General features: G+C 42.0%; 1 protein-coding gene across 12 annotated transcripts in view; it reads left to right on the top strand.

Annotated features, from left to right (window-relative positions):
* Nucleotides 1–12119, top strand: part of SH3KBP1 (SH3 domain containing kinase binding protein 1) — a 358209-nt gene that overhangs the window by 232726 nt on the left and 113364 nt on the right. For all 12 annotated transcript variants that reach the window (XM_030807593.1, XM_030807591.1, XM_030807587.1 and 9 more), the window contains one exon: nucleotides 11349–11424. In XM_030807593.1, coding sequence (XP_030663453.1) covers nucleotides 11349–11424 — 76 coding nt within the window. The remainder of the gene's footprint in view (nucleotides 1–11348; nucleotides 11425–12119) is intronic.

Raw genomic sequence — 12119 nt, 5'->3', positions numbered from 1 at the left:
AACGTTTCGACACTAGCATCAGAGCACTGAGAGACACCTGCACTATGATGCTTCCCATTAGGGTATATTCTCCACGATGCGTCCCTGAGCCACCATATCTGTCTCTCTGACTCTCTAAATCGGAGTCTGAACTTATTATTGTTGTTTGCAGTTGATTGACACTCAGTAACTATGTAGCATGCATATATGTTGACTTAAGGGCATAACAGTATTGGAAATTTTTCCATCATTGTCAAACCAATTCACAATCACTGATTTATCCCTGTAGTGACTGTAAGCTATGAACTGCCTTTAGATAGGCAGTCTAAGTATCTCTCAAACCTTAATTTCATCTTTAATTTTACTGCCTTAGGTGGATTATTGTGTCAACCTCCCCATTGCCTTCTTGGCTTTTGCATGTCCTTCCTTTTCTTCTTCATTCCTCCCAATACCACCAGATCATCTGTCTTAAATTCACAAATTTGATTGGGCCATGCCTCTACTTATTTTTCGTCACTACTGGTTGCCTTTAAGACAAAGCAAAAACTGTAACATTGGCCCTAACTTACCTTGCTGGCCTTTTGAGCCCAAGCAGATCTCCAGTCACCTCTCTTCAACTCCCACTGCGAATCCCTGCCACCCTCGATCCTGTGCTGGGAAGTCCCCATTCCCTGCACACATACCTGCCTTGCCTCTTGCTTTTCTTCAGCTAGAATACCCTTTCCACCAGTCTCCACTTGGCAAAATTTTACCCATCCTTTATAATTTAATGCAAGCTGCATCATTGCTGTGAGGCATATTTTTCCATGAACGTTTGTTAATAGCTCTTTGTTTTCTTGTTTTGTAGGTGCCTTTATTGTAGTGCTTATCCCTTTGTATTGTGATGCTCTGTTAATGATTCTGTCTCCGCTGCTATATTCTCTTTTTAATTTTAGGGTCAGGGGATACATGTGCAGGTTTGTTACATGTGTATATTGCATAATGCTGGAGTTTGGGCTTCTATCGAACCCATCGCCCAAATAGTGAACACAGTACCCAATAGATAGTTTTTCAATCCTTGCCCCCCTCCCTTCCTCCCCACTTTTGGAGTCCCAAGTGTCTGTTGTTTCCATTTTTATGTCCATCTGCACCCACTATTTAGCTCCCTCTAATAAATAAGAACATGTAGTATTTGGTTTTCTGTTTCCGTGTTAATTTGCTTAGGATCATGGCCTCCAGCTGCATCCATGTTGCTGCAGAGGACATGATTTCATTCTTTTTTATAGCTGTGTAGTATTTCATGATCTATATGTACCTCCTTTCTTTATCCAATCCACTGTTGATAAGCACTTAGGTTGATTCCATGACTTTGCTATTGTGAATAGTGCTTCTGCTGCCAAATTTTGAACCCTTTAAAGATCTAGAACTCTACCCATCTCACCTTTGTAGATACAGCATCTGGCTTAGATTCAGGCTCATGGTAGTTCTAGAAAAGAATGCTGAATGAATGAATGAATGAATGAGGAATGAATGAATTAAGGTGATTGAATCCAACCTTCATTTTAGAGGTATAAAGAAAAACTGAAGAAAATATGGCTTTGACCTCAGGTATCTCTTACACATAGAAATGTCATGAGCAAGCGTGGGATACATGTCAGTCTGTGTGTCCCACACATTCCTGAAAGCTGCCACTTTTAGCCAACTGGACCTTAGTTGACTCTTAAAGGTGAGATGGGATTCAAATATATTGGGGGAGGAGGTGCCATCTCCAGGTAAAGGCCTGGATTATGTCATGATTGAATACGTAAAATATTTTGGATCTGAAAAGATCTTTGTATGCTAGTTGAATTCATACAGCTATTTTATGGGAAAATTAAGATTTAGTCCACATGTGTACTGCATGTTTCGCGATAAAGCACTGGACAAATAAAACCCCAACTGGCCCCGTGATACTCATTCCGGCCATATCATCTTTCTCTCTCCCTTACCCACCATCTTAAACTTTCAAAATATATCTAAAAGGAAGACATTGTTAATCAAAAGATAAAAAACTAATCCTCTAGTAGGAGGAATGTTTATGATTTCCTTTTATCTGTCATAACAACAGAAAATAGCATTTTAAACTTTTTAAAGCATGATGGCGAATTATGTTTTGCCAATGTGGTATATGAAATGGAAATTTACTCTGGCTCGTTCATCCTCTGTGAGTAAGATGATCCTACAACAAAATAGCATGCAGGCTCCTCTCTCGGGAACAGTGGGGGTAAAATATAAACAGTATTTTCATATGCTGTCAGACATTTAGAGGGCTGCCTTCCATGATTTTAATATTGTCTGACTGTACCTTCTCCACTTCATTTAGCACATAAGTAGGTTTTGATCCCGTCTTCGACACTGCATTTCCCCATCATGAGAAGGCCCTACTAAGTCTTAGAAAGTCATTTTGCTTCAACGAAGAGACAGTCTCACCCCTCCTGTTACTGTCGTATGGTTCTTTCCAGTTTTTTTAGAACATGGTCTTTAGAGGTGTTCAAAAAGCAAGCAAATGAAGCAAATGATCAGATTTTGGCAGAAGTTAAACTACATGATAAATGATAGAATTTGGCTCAAATTCTACTGGTATACGCACATACACACATGTCCCTCTGTGTGTGTATGTCTAATATACAAATATAAAAGAGACTTCATCTGTATATGTTCAGTAGAATGATAGATACTAAAGTTTTTATGGGACAGATTGAAAGAGTAAACCCTAAAAGACAAACAAATATTGAAGAATCTAAGATGGGACCAGGTGTTTTGTATTCAGAGAAAGTTTCCCATTAGTCTTGAGAGTTGAAGAGAAAGATAGCTGTTAGGAGACATGGCAGGTTGCAGCAGCAATCAGAAGTAAACCCTGGAGTTTCTTCTGAACTTTGGGAATTTATATGAACAGCTATTAAGAAGCAGTGTGTGTGTGTGTGTGTGTGTGTGTGTGTGTAGACATATATATGTATATATATATGTGTATATATGTGTGTATATATATATATATGTGTATATATATATATATATATATATATATATATATTCAGACGTAGTCTTACTCTGTCACCCAGGCTGGAGTGCAGTGGCGCGATCTCGGCTCACTGCAACCTCCACCTCCGGGTTGAAGTGATTCTCCTGCCTCAGCCTCCCGAGTAGCTCGGATTACAGGTGCACACCACCACGCCCAGCTAATTTTTGTATTTTTAGTAGAGACAGGGTTTCACCATGTTGGTCAGGCCAGTCTCGACCTCCTGACCTCGTGATCCGCCTGCCTCGGCCTCCCAAAGTGCTGGGATTACAGGTGTAAGCCACCGTGCCTGGCCAATAAGCATTATATATTCTGAGTGCATTGGTGTAGGGGTGTGTAAGAGATGATGGCAGAAGATGATTAAAAATTGAGTCTTGTGGGAGATCAAATGAAGAAGATGGAATCTGGGGATAGGATCTTTGTCTATAAAATTATTGAAAAGGCTGGTGTGGTGGCTCATGCCTGTAATCCCGGCACTTTGGGAGGCCAAGGCAGGAGGATCGCTTGAGCCCAGGAATTTGAGACCAGCCTGGGCAACATAGTGACTTTGTCTCTACTGAAAAATAAAATTAGCCAGGCATGGTGGTACACACCTGTGGTCCCAGCCACTTGGGAGGCTGAGGTGGGAGGATCGCTTGAGTCCAAGAGTCCAAGGCTACTATAGTGAGCAGTGATTGTGCCGCTGCACTCCAGCCTGAATCAGAGCAAGACCCTGTCTCAAAAATAAAAACAACAACAAAAAAGAAAATTATTGAAATAGTCCCCATGATGGTAACAAGGCTCTAGACTGGCATCAAAGAGGAAGGAGATAAATCTGAAAGCACAGCCTTGGTGATGGGTTGGATATGAGAAGGTGCAATAAGAGGTGAATTTCAAGTCATGAGCCTAGGAGACAGGATAGGCAAGAGAATTTAGGAAGAGAAGGTGATGATGTTCACTCAACTATTCCATAGACTACTCATTCTTGTGATGTGTTCATGGGTGTCACAAGAAGTAGGAATTCTGTAGTCAGATAAGTTTAGAATATACTGAGATAAAGTTAAGGATAAAGTTAAACAGTAACTGAAGGACTTTTCATAGCCTTTAATATGCTATGATGAATTGATTAGACCAAGTCTTTGCCAAATTTATCAGATTATGGGGTTAAGTGTTTTGGAGATTGTGTTGGGGAGGGAGGGTACACTTTGGAAAATGATTTCAGAACAAGAGAATGGGGCGTGTGTGTGTGTACGCATACCTGGGTGATAATCACCCATCAAAGTGGGAGTCTTTTGATCATAATAGATACGGAACTTGAGAGAATGTGAGAGAGCAGGCTAATATGAGGAGTATTTGGAAGTCAGGCAGAGAGATGTTCACCAGAAACATAGCTGAGATTAGATTCTTCTCTGTAGCAACCAATAATTAATAGGAGGACAGGTGATGTGTGTTGGGGGTTGAGGTGGGGTGGACAAGAGGAAGCAAGGCAAGGGCAACCGAGGCCCAGGAAGACATCCCAGACAAATGTGCTGTCACCAGTAACCAGTTTGGAAAGAGCTGGTACATGGCAGTGATTGAAACAGTAGGGCTCTAATCTAAGAGGCATAGAGGCTGTCTGGTTTGTCAAGGAGGACATCTCCTCTCTTGCTGCCTGTTGTGGTAGGTGCTAATGCTAGCTAGGGCAAAGGGTGAGTGAATGGTATCCCACTACTCCCTGCTCCACTCAACAAATACTTCACGGACCTCTCATTTTGTAAGGATAAGAGAATAATGAGCATTTAGGTTTACTCTCGAGGTGGGCACTATTTCTGAAGGAAAAGGGCAGGAAAGGTAGTTAAACTGCTAACTGTGACATACTTGATAGATTGATTGATTGACTGACTGACTGACTGACTGTAGGATGAGGTCTTGCATGTTGCCCATGCTGGTCTCGAACTTCCTGGCTCAAGTGATCCTCTCACCTCAGCTTCCCAAAGTGTTGGGATTACAGGTGTGAGCCAATGCCCCCAGCAAGTGTGATATACTTGACAACTGCTTCTACAGCAGCTATGAATCTGACAAGGTCTTTAACTGTGGGCAAAGAGGTTTAATATATTTGAATTCTCTAACTTTTTGAGGCAACCAAGGAAATAAACATCATATGAATAGCTCTAAGTCTTAAGCCCAATTTCATAATCAGAAAATTACTTTTTAAATTTTATTTTTCCTTATAACCAAGTTTAAAAATAGACTGGGAAGCACACCCCTTTGGAGAAGTTAGAATTGGCATAACAGTATGGTGAGGTGTTACAAAGGTAAACCCTGGCCCTGGAATGGAACTGCAAGTGTAGTTTTTTTTCTTTTACTGGACCATACACTTTATTTTTAGAATTTTGAGTTGTATTTTACTCTAGTGTATCTTCTATTGATATCAAATAGTTTAAGCTGGGTCCACCAAATGTAGATGAGATGACAGTTTCTAATGTAAATTTCTTAGGGAGCAGAAAAGCTTCTGGGGAAGCACACAAGGCACCCCATTGTAAGGACACTCCTTTGTGCTAGTTCTTTTCTGGCTGTGACTTGAGCTGGCTCACAGGGCTTCTGCTCTGTGCCTACCACCCCTCACTGAGAGCCAAGAAGACTTTTCATAATGCCATCTGTCATAGGTGTTCATGAAGGGGACATGTAAAAATAAATATAAAAAGTTTACAGTGAGTTTTAATAGCAGTTTAGGGATCTTTCTGAATTATGGTAAACAAAAACTGAAAAGTTACAGATATGGTCATATATAGATAACTGTTTTGACCCTCCTCCTGTCACTGTGTCCTGTAGCTCTCTGTATCCCATATATGAGCAGGATTCAGGATAACTGTGTGGAATGGTTGGGCACCCCTCAGCACACCATTCTGGAGAACCAACCCCACAACTGCAGTTTCAGTGTTTGCTTTCATGTTCACCATCCCCCTGCCTTTTTTCCCCACTTTCTTGCCTCACACCGAATGGGCACTTAATAAATCTGTACTGAACAGAAAGGGAAGGAATACTGTCAGATACCAGTGTTGTAAAAGGAATGCCATCAAAGAGTCATCTTTATCTTGTGTCTTACCAGCTGTTTGAAAAGTGATCTCTTGTGTTTGACTTTGTGTGAGTGATATGGTTTGGCTCTGGGTCCCCACCCAAATCTCATCTTGAATTGTAATCTGAATTATGATCCCCATGTGTTGGGGGAGGGACCTTGTGGGAGGTGATTAGATTATGGGGGCGGTCCCCCCATGCTGTTCTCGTGATAGTGAGTGAGTTCTCACGAGATCTGATGGTTTTATTAGGGGCTTTTCCCCACGTCACTCATTCTTCTCCTTCCTGCGGTCATGTGAAGAAGGACATATTTGCTTCCCTTTCTGCCATGATTGTAAGTTTGCTGAGGCCTCCCCAGCCATGCTGAACTGTGAGTCAATTAAACCTCTATCCTTTATTAATTACCCAGTCTCAGGTATAACTTTACTAGCAGCGTGAGAAAGGACTAATAAGGTGAGTATTTGAGTACTATCTATGGATAGCTTCTCAGACCACCATCTTCTTCTTATAATAGCTGCCAGAAAGCCAGGCCTCTGGACAGGGGAGCTTCATCAGCTGCTAGAATGCAGGGAGCTCTCTCTCTCTCCTCCCACTACCCATTCAACCTGGCTGCCTTTGTGATACGAGAGTTGTATGTGGTATTCTTGGAGAGGAGATTTTCAGAGATTTTCTTCTCCTTAGCATTGTACTATAATTGGAAGCTTGGAGTTTGCATGTGAATTGGAATAAAGTAGGAGAAGGAATTTTATACTCTTGATTTGAGCAGGATCTTGGTCTCACGTTCTTCAGTCACAAAGAAACAGATACATTAGTCATTTGGGAACTAGATTCCCCTGGACTCCAATCCAGCGATTGCCTTTCCTGTAAGCATTAGTTTCTTCATTTTGGCAGAGAAAAGACAAAAAATTAGTTTCTCCACTAACTGAAATCATATGGTGGTTATCTGTCTTGATGCTGTACCACTGGATCTTGTAGCGCTAGGAGTACATGTGATACTCCCACTGTACACGAAAATCCTGAAACGTTTATTTAGTGCTTTTGGCAAGAGAGCAAATGGGAGAGGTAGTTATGTCATTAAATGTTCAAAGGAATGAACTTTCTGAATTATTGATTTTTAAAAGTCAGGTTTTAAATGGAGATAGGTATGTGGCAAGAAAGACAAAAGTTGACAGCAGCCTGGTAATTACCATGTGTAGAAGTAGATCCATAGCGATACAGATACAGCTCTATCCATCCAACCATATGCACATCCTTTCCCAGACCAAGCAGATCTGACTAATGTGGGTGTATGTACTGGGAAGTCTTCAGCTGCCTAACAGAAGGAAGAGGAAATAATGGGCCAAGTTAGGGAGAAGAACCTGAGAGTCTGTTCTTTAAAGTCATATGGCAAAATGAGTCTGTTTCCAGATCCCTTGGGAGGTGAATGGGCTGTGTCCTGAGCATGTCAACACAGCCCCTTAGTGCATGGCTGGTGTTTGTCGTGGATAAGCCACCTTCCTTAAGGCACTCAGGGGAGCAAGAACACTGTGGAGGAAGCCAAAGGGGAGATTCTGTATCCTCTTCCCCAGCCACTGCAAGCCTAACATCCCTCTTTGTTGCCTTCTAGGTGGAGGAGAGATGTATGGATGTGATTCCTGATTGTTCTGTCCACTTAGCCCTGCAGTGTAGCTGACCTTCGGTTATCCATGAGATATCTGTGTACTGGAGCTAGACATTGCGTTCATGAGGCATGCCCTTTGAAATTTGGGATTCTATTCATTTTAAGCCCAATTGACCAAAGATGTTTTCAGAGGTAGAGGGAGCTGGAAGGCTGATGGGAAAGCAATAATTCACCACCCTTTTTCTTTGCTTTTGTGTATAGGGAAGGGCAGGGGCTAGAGGTTCTCAACTAGGGATGTTTGGAAAGGTGTGTGGTGTTCAGGGTACATGCAATGACTGGGGGGCACTATAGACTTTGAGTGGGTAGTGGCAAGGGTTGCTAAATGTCCTTTAATGTGTGAGCCAGTCTTCTACAATGAAGAAACACCTCACCTAAAATGCCAGTAAAGGGTAACACTGAGAAGGAGAAACAGGGTTTGGGCCTCTATGAAGGCTCATACAGTCATGAGAGTCTGCCTGCTTAGCCTTCTGGGCAGTCTGAGCCCAGAGAGGCTAGATACAGCCTTCCAGTTTTCGTTCAAAGCCACCTTTCTTCCTTCCTTCCCTCCCTCCTTCTCTCCCTCCTTCCCTCCCTCCTTCCCTCCCTCCTTCCCTCCCTCCTTCCCTCCCTCCTTCCCTCCCTCCTCCTTCTTTCCTTCCTTCCTTCATCTTTCTAACTTTCTTCCTTCCCTCCTTCCCTCCTCCCTCCTGCCCTCCTGCCTCCTGCCTGCCTGCCTGCCTGCCTGCCTTCCTTCCTTCCTTCCTTCCTTCCTTCCCTCCTTCTCTTTTCTTCTCCCCTTCCTTCCTTTTCCTTCCTTCTCTCCTTCTCCTTCCTTCCCTCCTTTTCCTTCTTTCCTTCCCTCTTTCTCTTTCCTTCTGTCCTCCTCCTTCCTTCCACCTACCCACCCCTTCAGTGGCCAACTATCCTCCCCCATGTTTCCTCAGCAATGTTGTCACATTGTCTGATCTACTGTACTCAAGTTCCTCTCTGAACTGAGTCATTTAGTAGCAATGACAAGTTCTTAGGCCAGTGAGAATAGAGAAGGTAGATGTGTTTGGTGGGAAAGGGGAGACAGAAGAGAGGGAGAAGAGTTAAAAAGATGTTTTATAATTTATCTAGGTATGAGAATAGGCCCCTAAGTTTTTAATCCAAGAAAAGGCATTTGATTAATACTAATGGACTCCCACATCTAGGTCAGTGGTTCTCAAATGTGAGCATGCATCAGAATCCCACGGAGGGTGTGTTCCTAGAGACTGCTGGGAACCATCCCCAGAGTTTCTGATTGAGAAAGCCTGGGGTGGGGCCTGGGAATTTGCTTTACTAACAAGTTCTCAGGTGCTGCTGGTGCAGGGACCACACTTCTCTAGGTCTGGGTCCTAGAGACAAGAGAAACACTAGGCCAATTCCCATCTCCAGAGCACTGGCAGGAACAGGCTGAGATGGGGAGAAACTTTGCCATATTCTAGACTTTTAACTGTGGCCCATGAAGGAGAAGGGAAGATTTAAGGCCAGCACTTCCCAGAAGATGAGGATAATACCAGCTTCACCATCACCCCTGTCACTGGGATCCATGCAGAGGCCAGTGTGCTGTGTTTTCTGAAATAGGAAGGAAACAAACCACAGTGAGCTTTACTTTTTTGTGTCCTTCTGTAGCAAAGTAAGTGCGTTGAACTGGTGGCCTTGCTTGATGTCCAGTAGCTTGGAAGTTTTGGTAAGCCAGGATATCAAAGATAATGGGCAATACGTTCTTTTGTTACTAAAGAAGGGGAAGTTGTAAAAATGTGCAACCTGTTGAAGGTCTCTCTAAAGGAAGGCATCTGGTTTAATGCCCAAACCGTTACATGTGTCCTTTTTTTTTTTTCAGGGAAGCAAAGTCAGGAGTAGGGACAGTGTTTACTATTGCCTTTCCTGCATTCTTTGTTCAGTGATACCAGAAGCACTGGTTGTTTTTGTTTTCCTCTTCCTAATGTGTTAACAATGGTGATGCTTTATTCCAGCCCCAGAAAGGGAAAAACAAATATATTGGCAGGGATGCTGCTAGAAGTGTGAACAGGAATGTGAATGAAATGAATGCTTTGAGAGCTGCTATTTTTACTATCGGTACCTGATTTTTCAAAATAATTCTAAGAACAGTTTTTCATCAAATTTGACCTGATGCCAGAATAACATCAAGCTTTTTTCATCCCTGATGTTCACCTGGAATCATCAAATGTTATTAGTTTGAGTACTTAGTGGCAGTTTAGAGGTGGCATATTATTTTGGTTTCTATTTTTTATCCAATACAGAAGGCCCTGTGGCACTAAATAAAAATGTCACCGTGTAAGATGTAAAGGCTTTCTGTCACAAATGTTTTTAAAAATTCATGAAGGGCTGAGGATTTGATTTATCTTATCCTCTTTTCTGTGATTTATTCATATTTAATGTTAGGTTCAACGTTTGAAGCACGAATAACTTTTTCAAATTAAAAACTGTGGTGAATCAGTTTTTTTTTTTTGAAGAAAAATTCTACCATGGCAGTTTTTGAATTACGCAGTTCATTCCTCTTCATGTGTTCAAGAGCCAGAGATGTTTGATTTTCCCAGTGGCTGGAATTCTCACTGGCAAAACCCTTCATTGTTGCGGGGGAGGTTGATTTCCCCAGCTACGTGGTTGTGACAGCTGTTGCCCTGGTATCAATAGACATTTTCCCTCAGGCATTAATCATGATCACACACGTGTGGTAGCAAAGGGTAAGAGTGGGAACAGACCTCGCCTTGGGAACCATTGGGTCTGTATATTTCTTTCTATCTTTGAGCTGCTGAGTTGCCTGCGTTTTCAGGAACATCTTTAGGCAGAGATAAGATCCAGTCTTCTCTATGGACAGCTCATAAATAATGTTAATAGAATTAGCCGCAAATGAAGGAAAGGAAATGAACTCAAAACAAACTCATAATCTTTCTTTTTTTGAACTAGTCAGTGGAAGCTTAGGGTCTGAGGCCCTGGATTTTTTCTAAGCCCTTGGAGGCTTAAAAGACTATGGGGAAAAGAGCTGCTTGGTGGACTTGTTTTTGCCTTTGTGGCAGGCAGGTAGATCTGTCTAGAGGACATGAGAGTATCTCCCCTTTCTCTGGGAGGCAGGTAGAATTCTAGATGGCTAGACAGAGATGCAATAGGGTACACTGTCCCGGACATCCTGACTTCTGCCTGCCCATCCACCTGCCTGCCCATCCTGCCCTCCTGGGCCTCCATTCCTGTATCCCTTCCTTTTGATTTCTTCCCTCCTACTTCTATTTTTCCAGCCTGCAGTGACTTTTGAGCATGTCTGTTGGGCCAGCTATTGTACCTCCATAGACTGAGTCAGCTTCTCATAAAATGAGGGGAACTATGCCTGTTTTCTTTGCTAAAAGTAGTCAACCTTTTATAAGAATATAAAGGAAGAAAGAGAATAAACGCTACTAAGTGCCTACAAGGATAAAGCCCTTTTTACCTATTTTTCTCCCTTGTTTGTCATTGAGGATGAAACCTATTAAAGGGTGGCAGCCAGTATACAGAGCAGGGCATAAACCAAAGAATGTGGCTTTTAAAACCGATTTCAAGCATTTTGTCATTATGGTCTGGATCTTATTCCTTTGCTTAATGGAGACAATTATCTTGATAAGTAAAATCATCTGTTTTTCCCCTCAGACCATTGGGAAGAAGTTACCTGCAACTACAGCAACTCCAGACTCGTCAAAAACAGAAATGGACAGCAGGACAAAGAGTGAGTTTCCTTAGTTATCTGTTTCACATTTAAAAGCATTTAAGGATTTCCCAATAACAGAAATGTTTTTTAGAAATCCCTATATAACCTTGATAGCTTTTGCAAACGCATCAGAAAAATGTACACAATTGTATTTCATTCAATTCCCCACCATTAGGGTGGGCACAGGTTAGATTCAGAACTCCTGTTTTTGTTTTTGTTTTTTTCTTTCCCCTTATTACAGAACGTGGTTCTCTCCTGCTATATGTATCTCACTCGTATGAAGAGCTAGGGTTTATCCATATATAATGAAAGCATTTTGCACAGTTAAGGTGGCTGAAAGATTTTAGAGAGTGGCAAATTAAGCGCTTTAGGGATTCACGAGCCCTCAGGTCAGAGAGGCCTAACCACTTGACCAATTTTACTTACCCTTGACTTCCCACTGGCATCTTCAACACATCCCTGCTTGAATATCTCTAGATACCACTGCATGTCTGCAGGCAGGAGGCTCAAGTCTTTTTGGAAGGATTAGGCTAATGAATGGGAGGGGTTAACTGTGTTTTAGAACAGTGCTAGCCAATAGAAATATCATGTGTGAGCCACATATGTAATTCTAAATTTTCTAGTAGCCATGTTTAAAAAAAAAGGAAAAACAATTGGACTTAATTTTAATGTATTTTTATGTAGCTCAATATATCCAAATATTATCTCCACGT

The sequence above is a fragment of the Nomascus leucogenys genome, chromosome X (genome assembly GCF_006542625.1).
Source record: "Nomascus leucogenys isolate Asia chromosome X, Asia_NLE_v1, whole genome shotgun sequence".
Classification (NCBI taxonomy): Eukaryota; Metazoa; Chordata; class Mammalia; order Primates; family Hylobatidae; genus Nomascus; species Nomascus leucogenys.
This window is presented reverse-complemented; position numbering and strand designations above follow the sequence as displayed.